The sequence below is a fragment of the Aspergillus karnatakaensis genome (assembly GCF_047715665.1).
Source record: "Aspergillus karnatakaensis strain CBS 102800 unplaced genomic scaffold BJY04scaffold_113, whole genome shotgun sequence".
NCBI classification, from domain to species: Eukaryota; Fungi; Ascomycota; class Eurotiomycetes; order Eurotiales; family Aspergillaceae; genus Aspergillus; species Aspergillus karnatakaensis.
This window is the reverse complement of record NW_027395825.1, coordinates 40,311-51,691: the sequence shown is the minus strand read 5'-3', so window position 1 is coordinate 51,691 and position 11,381 is coordinate 40,311. Positions and strand designations below refer to the sequence as shown.

General features: G+C 51.6%; 3 protein-coding genes across 3 annotated transcripts; 1 reads left to right on the top strand and 2 right to left on the bottom strand.

Annotated features, from left to right (window-relative positions):
* Positions 1–4,866: 4,866 nt before the first annotated feature.
* Positions 4,867–5,370, bottom strand: BJY04DRAFT_203993 (uncharacterized protein). The gene has a single exon (XM_073713428.1). The coding sequence runs from the start codon at positions 5,321–5,323 to the stop codon at positions 4,976–4,978; it is 348 nt and encodes a 115-aa protein (XP_073564201.1). The 5' UTR covers positions 5,324–5,370; the 3' UTR covers positions 4,867–4,975.
* Positions 5,371–6,447: 1,077 nt separating this feature from the next.
* Positions 6,448–9,012, top strand: BJY04DRAFT_212127 (uncharacterized protein; the record flags this gene model as incomplete). Its single annotated transcript, XM_073714500.1, has 4 exons — positions 6,448–6,593; positions 6,660–6,855; positions 6,955–7,709; positions 7,956–9,012. The coding sequence occupies 4 exons, from the start codon at positions 6,448–6,450 to the stop codon at positions 9,010–9,012; spliced, it is 2,154 nt and encodes a 717-aa protein (XP_073564200.1).
* A 341-nt stretch (positions 9,013–9,353) lies between these two features.
* Positions 9,354–11,347, bottom strand: BJY04DRAFT_17498 (uncharacterized protein). Its single transcript, XM_073709306.1, has 6 exons — positions 11,151–11,347; positions 10,985–11,074; positions 10,804–10,932; positions 10,584–10,741; positions 10,106–10,526; positions 9,354–10,044 (listed from the first exon to the last, which is right to left on the bottom strand). Exons 1-6 carry the CDS (start codon positions 11,267–11,269, stop codon positions 9,375–9,377), a joined length of 1,587 nt encoding a protein of 528 aa, XP_073564199.1. The 5' UTR covers positions 11,270–11,347; the 3' UTR covers positions 9,354–9,374.
* Positions 11,348–11,381: the final 34 nt, after the last annotated feature.

Here is an 11,381-nt window from a genome sequence, read left to right as displayed (position 1 = left end):
GAGGTGGTGGTGGTGGAGGAGGAGGAGGAGGAGGAGGAGGAGGCGGCGGTGGGGGAGAAGGAGGAGATGATGCCCCTTGCCCTCCCACAGACCCTGGTGACGGAGATGGGGACGATGGCGACGACAACGAAGACGGCGACGGGAGCGAGGATGCACTCTGTGTCCCCGGAGGTCGAACGGCTAGTACCTGGAAATCGAGGGACATGCTATTCCACATAACAGCCATGTATATCTTGCCCTCCCTAAACCCTCTCCCATCCCTTGCTAATGCTGCACAGAGCCAACCAACTTGACCCCATCGACCCCAGCATCGACGAAGAGCTCATGGACCTCTACGATCCAGCAGAGTTTGAGACCGTTGAGTTTGGCTGTGACGCGTATGCTCTAGCCTCTACTTTGTACCTTATGCTTGCATAGACTGACTGACATTCTTGGCTATAGTCCGCAGAGATGCGATCTCAGCAGCGTCCCCGTCAGATTCTGTGAAATCGACCCAGAACTGTTCTTTATCTTCTGGAATATGCAGAACTTCATCAACTTCTGCCTTGATGTTTCCGACGCTGTTGTCAATTCCGGAACGGTAGCCCTCGCTAAGACAGCATTAATCGTCGACGTGTTTGGCCCCGATTTTCATGTGTGTACTTGAGATTGAAACAGAAACACCTAGATGCTCTGCTAACCTTGACAGAACTCGGAAATGAGTGCAGGTTTTAGTCTGGCGAATGGGCTTCTAACAGTCCTTAGCGGGTTTTCGCGCATGTCCTGGGCAGCTGTTCCTGCCGGTTTCGCGGGCGTTGGAGGTGCGATTGTAGGTTTCGCCTCTACAGAAATCAGGTAGGTAACAGACAACTCTTACGATTCGACAGAATCTCCTAGCTAATGCAGACGGCACCCACCTTCAGCGAGCCCAGCTTCGAGCTCTTTGGCCAAATCGCTAACGGCCTTGGTGAGGAGATTAAGAAGGTCGCGAATGCGCTACAAGACTTCACTGTCAAGGTCCTAGAAGAAAAGCCCAAGAATGATGTTCCCTACAGGTTTGAGACCCAGGGTATCGTGCACCTATTCCGAGATGGTGCCTTTGCTGAGCCTATTGATGTTCCCCCCGTGCCAAATAACACTGTTGCCTCCCTAACCAGCAGTATTATTAACGACCTCTGGCTCCAGCAGAAGATTTTTATCGCTAAAACTACAAAAAATCAAGCGGAAATTGAAAGCTGTGGATCTCCAGCCCCAGAGGAATGGCAACGCAATGTCTGGTGTGATGGTGATGATATCTATCTAATCCTCTACTGGGATCAAAGCTATATCCCTGCTACACCAGAAGACACGCCAGCACAGACACTTGATGTACCGGGCATTGACCAGCTCGGAGAATTTGATATAAATATTGAGAAGGTTGTCCGGTCCTCTATGGAATGGCAGAACCGCCACAACGCCTTCCATGTCGCTCGGACCATGAGCAGATCAATTAGTTATCTCCAGCAGTATTGGGCCCAAGAGATTGAGGACTGGCGCCTGCTCAACTTCAATCTGCCCGTGTGTGATCTGGGGCGTGTGGGTAGGGATTGGCCGGACACCGATCCTCCAACAATCGGCAACCAGTGCCGGTCTGGACATTCCACCAAATGGGTATGTTATTGCTTGATCTCTCTGACGCCTTCAATGTCTAACGATGTGGCAGTGTACAATTGCTTTTTACGCGCTTTGGCATTGTGACACTGTGCGCCTTGGGGACAGTGCGTGGCCTTGGAAGAACGGTCAGGGCTGGGATGGTATCGACTAATTCTTGTCGTTTGCTGCTGTCTCTTCTTCTTCAAATTCCTTTCCCCTCTATGATATTTTCCTGTGCTTCCCATTCTGTCCTCTCCCTTTTATTTTCGACTTCCACTTCCTTTCTCATCCACCATTTATATCCGCTGTTGCCCTTCGTTGCTCCATCAAAACAAGGTCCAAGTCAAGCACGGCTAAGTCCAGCGGACCAACAGCATTCATAGACATACAACACTCATGGTCTGTTTAGACAGTATCTTGCTGGCACAGAGTATCGGGTAAATCCGTCAATTCATCAACACTCGTTTTCTGCATTTGACAATCTGGTTTAGTCGTGTCACTGTGACCCGTTAATCAAAGTGCCTACCGTGGGAATATGCTCAAGCAGAGTAGAGCCGCATCTCATGACAAATGCCACCCAGCCGTAGTCTATGGCTGATCCGATCTGATGTTGGCAAGGCTTTTCATGCGCGTAACTGTTCTCTCCTCTCCCTTGACACTTAGGGCTCGAGTCTCGTGTCCGCTGACTGGACGGACGACCTCCAGTGCAACCAGACGCGACTCAGCTGCTGCCAGATCACGATTCCTGTATTCTAGAGCTCCGAATACATTTTCCGTGTCCTCTTCCGGGGTTTCTGTTAGTCCTGGACTTTCTGCTCTGTGCCAACTGATGCCTAATTCGCGTGCCTGCACCAGAAGGTCGCGCGCCCGCTTGCAGAAGGGTTTGATGGCAGAGGTAGTGATGCCTGCTGACCGCTCTTTCCTGTGTATGAACTCACCACTGGACAGGTACTCCTCCATAGAACGCTTTATCAAGTCCCAATTTATTTCGCAAGCCAACCAACAGACGCCCCATGCTGAGCGGAGGAAACATGTTGTTCTCTCGTACTGGCCGTCTAAGGTGGCCACATCTGGCAAGAGACACAGTCCAAGCCAGGAGTGCTCCCTGTGGTTGGAGCAGTACCTCGATGCAGCGTGGGTTGACACCAGTGCGGCGGCATGTTGGTGCCCCATCTTAGAAAGAGATTGTGTCAGGTTCCTATAATAGTCGAACGTTTCTTCCTCGCAGCGATCAAGGTAAAGTGATGTGTCGAATGCCTTTAGCAAAAGCAGGACATGCCTGTATTAGAATTCTGCAATAGATCATCATCCAAGGCTCTAGCCTTCAGGTCCCACTAGTCCGCGTCCTGGACGTGGTCTCCTGAGGTCGGGCTCTCTGCAGCTTTTAACATCGTCGCGAATCGCAGAAAGTCGTTGTAGTTGGGCTCTATGATGCCTAGTCGTTCTAAATTCCCAACCAACAGCTGTATTCGTGTAAATGCGTGCGGGTACGTGGTCACATCATCGCGTGGGATATTTCAAGGCTCCATAGCCTTGCGCACAATTATAAGGAAATCCTCATGCTTGTCAATGAGAAGCAGGCCAAATGCCAGGTGAGCCACCTCCTCCATGTATTCGTGGTGCAAGCTGCTGTCCAGCAGTTGTACAGCCCTTGCTGCCAGGCAAAACGCCTCCTTGGCATGATCAAGGCTGCCCAATCGGGAAAGACACCAGCCCTTTTTTGACACGCCTTTCGCCAACGGTGTACCTGGAATTCATCTACCTTATGTGCGGACAATCCGTCTATATATGTGAAGAACCGCTGACAGCAGGCAGTATATGCCTGCGGCTGACGTGCATGGTAAAGTGCGATGCTCTGTGTTTCAAAAAGCAATAGCGCAGTCTTTGTTGGGATATCCACCAGTTCCCTAATAAGTATCGCGCGGTCCAGCAGATTGGCTGCATCCGTGTACTTCTCCTTGTAGTTGTACTCGGAAGCAACTCTCACCAACCCAGCCGTCCTCCAGCCCAATGCTCTCTTAGTTCGGTACATTGTTTCTATAATATGGCTTCGGCTTCTCGAGCGGTCCGTCCCCATGAGGTCTTCGAGGCAGCGCAGGGCACCTCTAGCTTCTTCATACCGCTCTTCCAGTATTAACAGCCTTGTAAGAGTTGCATAAGCCAGTGGTCCCGTCTATGTAGTGCGGCTGCGAGGGGTTTGCGGTGATCATTTGGATAGACTCTCACGCTAGTTGTCTTGCCTCTTAGTATTTCGCAGCGGGACCTGGTTTTCGTATCTCCCCACTTTGGCGAGTCCCTCTCCGCCTGGTAGTGGGGATTTGGTCATGTGTATCGGTGCCATTCCAATCCGGATAAAACATCACGGCCAGTGCGGATATGGTTTGCAGCAATTGGTAGCGGGGATCTTCAGGCACAAAACAGTTGAGCCGCCGTCGTAGTTCTACTTCGCATATGGCAAAGATCTCACTCGGTTGCCAATCAGCTTCAATAGATGCGAGCTGCCCCAGTAACGAAGTTGGTCCGCGTTGCTGTGCAGCTGGCCGGTTTCAGTAGTGACCAATGCGTACTCGAGCAGAGCCCATGCTTGAGGTTTTCTACCAACACAGAGGATTTCGGAATGACCCCAAAATCTGTCTCCATCGAGGAGAACCCTCGAAAGAAAGTAGGGAAGCAATGCATTCGCATACAGAAAGAAAGGATATCTCGATGGCAACGTCGCTGCGCCAACGTCGGTCAGAGGGTACCCCAAGTCAAGCCGTTCGAGATACTCAAGGCAAACTGACGCCATATGTATATAGGCGGCCGAAGGATCAATGCGGAAAAACTCGATATCAGAATCTTCCGCGCACCATGTACCCGGCGATCGGGTGAGGAAGTCTACCAAGGAAGCATGAATCAGATGGTAACGGCCATCACTAATCCGCAAGAAGCTCCCACAGGCGTCTGCAACAGCGCAAACTTTGCTGTTGTAAAGACGGGCCATAGCCCGGCATCAGTCGCGTAGTCTCTCACCATCCTGTCTGTAAAATATCTGGTTCATTGGCCGAGGATGTTGCAAGCCTCAAAGTTGTCCTGAAGATTGGCCATCGTCCTCTCCCGGAAAGAAATCGTGGGTCTGGAGGCCCTGTATGAATCAGGGCAGTATCAACCATCAAGGCTCGAGGTCCGCCCCCGCTACCTTCCGGATCGTACGACACCACACGCCAGCCGGACTGTAGCTGACGAGTCTCTTAGTTGCTCCTCACCTGCTCTCTATAGCTTCATCCATCCATCTTTCATGGTTTCTTTCCCCTTCCATAGGTTCTGAGCCCTTCCTTCCTGAATCATAATCTAGAATCTTACTTTATAAGGATTTTAAGGTTAGTTAAAAGTTTAGGAAACCTGTAATTAAGAGGCCGATATACCATGCTTGCGCGGCGAGGACAACAAGGTCTCTGTCGGAGGGTATCTCTTTCAGCATAATATAGATTGCCGGTGGGATCAAGATAACTGGGTGTGTGATGATCACCGCGAGGAGGACCCGGTCAGAGGGCGTGGTGGTTGCGCCAGGGCTAGTAGTGTTCCTGCCGTACATGGCCGTGCCTGCTAACAAGGAAAGCATGGCTTGACCATAGCTGGAGACTAGACCCTCTAGGAGTGGTGTATCTAGTCCCAGGTCTGTGCCTATCGAAAGAGGATCTCCATCTTGCACTAGGGGGGAATATTCGGCCATACTATTACCTTGTCTGTAGTAGAAGTAGAGGAAAACACCTAACAGGGTCATCACAGCAAGCTACTACAAGACACTCTATAAAACCATGTACAAAGCAGATAGCGCTTTTCACCCGCACAGGTGGCCCTCTCGGACACAAGACACGGGCCATTTTGTGTGTGTATAGAGCGCCTATGGCCGTTGCCAGGTGGGAGGTGGCGTTGAGTGATGAGAGTAGCATATACCACGCTGATACACCTGCGTTGCTACTCCTGTCCGTGATATTGATGCGAATGATCTGAGGGACAAATGACCCTACAACAGCACGCCAACGAGGCTATGTGGGTATGAGCAAGTACTCTTGGTAAGGACGGAGGGTTGAATACTTACATGTCAATAGCGGTCTGCACGGGCGATAGGGCGTGGCTCTGGCATGCCTGGCGGCCTCTAGATAGGTCACTCATTTTCCAGAGTTGTCTAATAGACGATATTGCAGTATGCAAAGGTCGAATCTTTGATGGTTGATACAGTTGTAGGTTGCGTGGTCGTGAAATTTAAGTCTTTGAGAGTCAGTCTCAGCCTACCCAGCCTATTGAAACAACGAGCGAGACCAACAGCTCCCTCCAGGGTCTTCTTAGCGACTATACCAAACCAGGACGTTGCATAATCTAGATGGCTACCCGTCCTCTGCATGCTCTAGATGCGGGACTGCGGGGTGGGAGTATTACCACTCTACATGGGTATAACGTTATGTTTCGATCCGATGCTCCTTGCCTGTCTGCTGTGAAGTCTCAGCACGGGCGCAAGACTAACCATTTCCACTATAAACATCCCCCGTCTGGACAGTGGGCGGGCCAACCGCCGTGCCGCTAATGCCGTCAATACGAACTCGCCGAGCAAATGTCATCAGGGACAACCAGTCAACTGATAATGAGTAGGGGAAGCGAGCCTTGGAAATTAACCATTGCCACCTCCCTTTACAGAAGTGAGGCTCATTTGGCTGACTCCGAACTTCAAAGGCCCGGAGCCGCTGCAGCTTGTCGGTCTCAGTTACCGATTTGCAATCCATCCGCCCTCATCCATTTGTCCGTCTGTCACCTCTTGACACCCCTGTGGTCACAACAGTCCCGTTATATTTCTATAAGATGGAAATCACTGTTGGACAAGTCTCTGGTATTATCACCGTGGGCGTGTTGGTAGTCAGGTTCCTATTCCCCAATCTGCTGATTTTTCTCTTTCTGGGCACGCTGCCAGAGCATGGCAATACTGCAAGAGCCAATGCAGTTTCATGGTGAGTAGCCAGATCTCTCCTTTCTTGGATGCAACGCCGGGATACACCTAACTTATTGATGTCGAGGTCCTCCAACGGTCGATTCCTCCACTCCTCCCCCTGGCCAACCATCCTCAGCAGCGACACTGCCGCATTCACCGGTGCTTCCACGTCCATAGTTGCCTTCCGCTGTGTGGGCCTGGCAGGCGCCCTTCTCATCTCAATTGCCGCGATCGTGAGGCCCCTTGGGCTTTATGAAGCAGTCGTCGCTGACCATCGGCCTGTACTTTAAACCTTTCACCATGTCGTAGACTGCGGCATTTTTGGGCAAGCGACAACCCCCAGGAACCAAAGTGTTCCATGGTCGCAAGTTTGCTATGAGGCCTTCCCGTTATTCCCCGTGACTTGTCCAGACCTGACACGACCTGATCCACACTCGGAGGACACAGCCGATAACTCAATGCCTGAAGAGACCATGTCAATTTTTGATAGTGGTCTGTCCGCAGCCAGCAATACCATCTCAAGTATTACGGATATCCAGTGGCGCTCCTGGACGTGGCTGAAGTACGAACATGCGGATGCGCCGCGCGAGCCCTTTCCCGCCGGAGTCACGCAGCAAATCGGCGTCTTGGCCCTGAACGACGGATATGATTTGGTCGAGGGACTAGTGGTTGACACTAAGGATGGCGGCATTGGATTACGCAACCACAGCGCGCCACCACTGACTTTATATGGCAGTACCTGGTCTGAGGACCTTCTCTTTGTTCAGCCAGTCACAGTATGTGTTGACACGAACCTGACGATTGAATACACCGTCCCCCAAGAATACTTCATTGGTGGTAAGAATGCCGTTAGTCAAATCACACTGGTTGACCGTGGTGGTTTCGTAAACCTCAATCAGACTGTGCCGGAATGGGACTGCTCAATGGCACAGATGAGGCCGGAGGACCTACGGATGCGGGCACATCAGGCGGCCTATTTCAACAATGTCTATGCCATGAAGATCCTCAACGTCAGCGATACTATTGTGACCGGAAACATAAGCGATCCGCTTCATATAAAGGGCATGAATTCTACACTCGGGCAGAGATTTCTTATTGGCGACGAGTCCGAATGCTATGGACTCCGCAATCCCAGGTATCTGAGCGTTGAGTCGTTCGCTTGTTTTGTTTGGAAAGTCTCCAACAACGGACTCAACACAACCAGGCCCCCAATGACGGAGGGCAGTATGGATTACGAAATCCGTATGTTAGCTATCCCCTTACCACTTTGATAACAACACTACGCCCGCAGATGCTAATGTTCTACGACAGTCTCTAATTGTGGGATGGAAGACTTATACCCACACTGGGGCAGGATAAATCACATCTCCGTGTTTTGTAGTCTCGTGTTTGGTGTTGCGCGGCCACTTGACGATACAGAGGGCGCAAACTATGGAAAGGATGGTACTATTGTTCTGCCTGGATCGACATGGTCCAAGCCAATCTACAGCTGCACAACGGCAGCCGAGGCAAGAATCAAGACGGTTACGTTCGCCTTCAACATAACGGACAACCTGAGTGGGTTGACAGTGAAGGGCATCATGAATAAACAATACGCAACCGAGGATGACAAGCCGTTATGGGGTGTAGAGAACTTTCCAGATCTTAGGGCCAGCTCATTGCCGCCACTATGGGGTCTTGTTAGTTCTGACGCGAGGAACCGAGTTCTACATCCAAATGAGTTGCAGACAGTCCGCAAGGAGGCTTTGCTGCTCCCAGTGTCAGGAGGGACCCACTTCTCTAGCTCCAAAGACAACATGCCCGGGGCCGATTTCTATCCCACTGCCATGGGCATGTTCCGTACTTTAACGCCATTGTCGGAGTCGCATGTGGCAGACTACACGGGAGCAACGAATATTGCCATGGCTCAGCGATGGAGCAACCTTTCCCAATCTGCACAGACCATGGGCAATGTCTTGAATCTGATCTGGACAGACGCCGCAGCCAACCTTGTGGTAGGAACGAAAGGGTGCGCGCCAGACCCTGAGAACGCGTTCACGAGGGCTGTTACCGTATATCGATTACGGGTTCGCTACGAACTGCCCTATGCTGTTCCGGCTGTTATTGTGCTAGCACTACTAGCTCTTGTGGCGGCCTTGAACCTTCTTGCTGTTCCTGTGGGACGCACAAGCCTTGCAAAGATGTCGAGATATCTCAACGCCACCTCTGCTGGGAGAATTATGGTGGCTACTCTGCGGTCCTCCGAGCAATTAGTGGACAACGATCGTCCAAGTGCAGAGTGGATACAGCGTGAGGCCAAGGCGGATATTCTTGTTGGGAGGAACCGGCCACTCCTCGTCTCGTCCGGCGCGTGGGAACCAAATGATGCTTTGCAGGGTGGCGATGAGGCTGGGGAACGCAAGCCTTGCAACGTCACAACGTCCATGCTAGACTCCTAACCTGGAATGTGTAATTGCAGTTTACCCCCCCTGTACACCATCTTTACGGGTTATATGTGGCTCGCGATCTATAGGAGACATTAGCATGGTAGTAAGATAAAGATAAACAACTGTTTTCCGCCACATCTAAGGAAAGGTCAGTTCGAGGGTGAATCAGCTCCGGTCAGATGTCGCTGGGTTGTTATAGTATACCTCTCCAGGGCCTATTGGATACGCCTTGTAGAGAGATTGGCGATATAACTAGTATGGTGGGTGATAGGAAAGTATAGATATTCATGCTATGCTATGGCAAGTTAGAATCCAGAGATCCATACAGCGAGTTACCATTGAACTTTACAAACCTGCATACTCGAGATCTGACTCTATGGCACAGAGCTTGCGCGAATGAGCTGCCTCAGCCAGCGATAACACGCCCAAACCATCTCATGCGGTGCCGGCTGGGTGGCTTTCATAGACATAACAACGCACCGCTCATGCATAAGAAACCACAGCCTCCCCTCAACGTCCTCCGACACGGCCAGGCCAAGTGTTGTAACCCATAGATTCGCGTGCGGGGCATACCGAAGCCAGGTCGCTGAGTCGGTAGCAGAGATATGTGACTTCAACTCCTCGACCATTGCCACTAGTTGTTCCGTCCATTGGAGTGTAAGTAGCCGGTCATCTAGCAAATACCGGAGAATGCACAGTGATACCTGACATGCTTGCACCATTGCCATTTCACCCTTCGACATGACCGGTAGGCACTCATGCCACGGCCACTCGCCATCGAGGATGAATCTTACTGTCGCGAAGTCGAAAAGATACTGTCCATTCCCATCTTCCCCAACATCAACCGCTAGGAGTAGTTCCCACAGATGAGTAAAGATTGCTGTCATGTGGGAACTGACCGCGAGGCTCCTGTTTGTGCTTTGTCCAAGCCTGTCAAGCGTCAGAGCAGCTAGATTGCATGAAGCGGCCGGCGAGTACAATCCATCAACATCAACCGCAAATCCGTCAAGCTGGTCAAATACGACCGCTGGGAGGACCATGTTCCTAGCCGACCGTAGTGAGTGCATTGTCCCCTGTCTGGAAGGAAGTGCTCAGTTGAACTTACATCTGAATCATGCGCGCCAGAAACCCATCAAAACCCAGCTTCTTCAGTCCTCCCTTCATCGCAACCATATGAAGCAGGCCACGGCGATGGGCTTCAGTCGCTTCATTATCTTTCTGTAAGGAGCCTGTAATAACAAGCTGGAGGACGGAGGCAATGGTCGCGTCATCTAGGCCTTGTCCACATGCTAGGCGCGCGTTGACGGCTGCAATAGTCTCAGTCTGATGATATAGGGTGACGGGATTCGTGCTCGGGTTGGCAGCTGTTGTGTCGCGGAGGGCATCCAAGTGGGCCGAGGCTGCGTACAGCGTGGCGTGCATCAAGCACGGATCGGCGATCGCGTGTCGGATCCACGATGATCGGAGGTGGTAGGCAAGGCTGTCTGTTTCTACCGCCAATTCCGAGAGGCCCATGCGGTCCTGGACTGGGATTGTTAGATAGGTACTAGAGAGATAGTCAGGGCGACGGTCATATCACATACATGACTGCACAAGCGACGGCATGTACGGCTTTGTTTCTATTGGGTATGGGAGTCGTAGTGGGAATATAGTCACAGGGGGTGCATCGAGAGAGAATAAATGCTGGGAGCTCATTAGGCGTCGTTGCTGCAACCTGTCGTACACACAGGAGGCACCAAGCCTGTAGGCCCGTAGGTTATTACCAACTAAGATCCGAGCAATGAGGGTGAAGAAACTGAATACCTTGTGCATCGCGAGCAAGATGGCAGCGCCCTGTCGCATTGCTTCTTTAACCTGTTGCACCGGCAACATGACCTCCGCCCAAACGAAGGTGATGATACCTTTTCCACTGTGGGCAAGACGGGATTTGAACTGGAGTTGCGTCAGCGACAGTTTCTTTAGTGCTACTCCTCAAGGTACGTACCTGGCAGTGGACAAGTCCTTATTGGTGACAGTAACGATTTTCCCATAGACACCAGCGGCGGAGATTCCATACAGGCACTCCTGATCGACGCTAGGGGTGCACAAGGTCCGCAATTAGCGCTTGATCCGGCCCTGGTTAGATGGAGTAGTATCGAAGTACTGCTTACCTCTGGCAGCGCGAGCAAGCGGGGAACTGCTTGTCGCATTTGCGCTTCTTGCTCTTGCACGCGAAGCACGCCTCGGCTGTATATTGTTGAGATTGGTCAGTAGAGGTGGTCGGAAGCATCGTTGCGGGGTCGCAAGACGTTTATATACTCGGATAGAATACGCGAGATGCTCTAGTTTGCAGATGAAGTCGATTCCGAGTAGGTGCTTGGGAGGAAAAAACGCCCACGAGG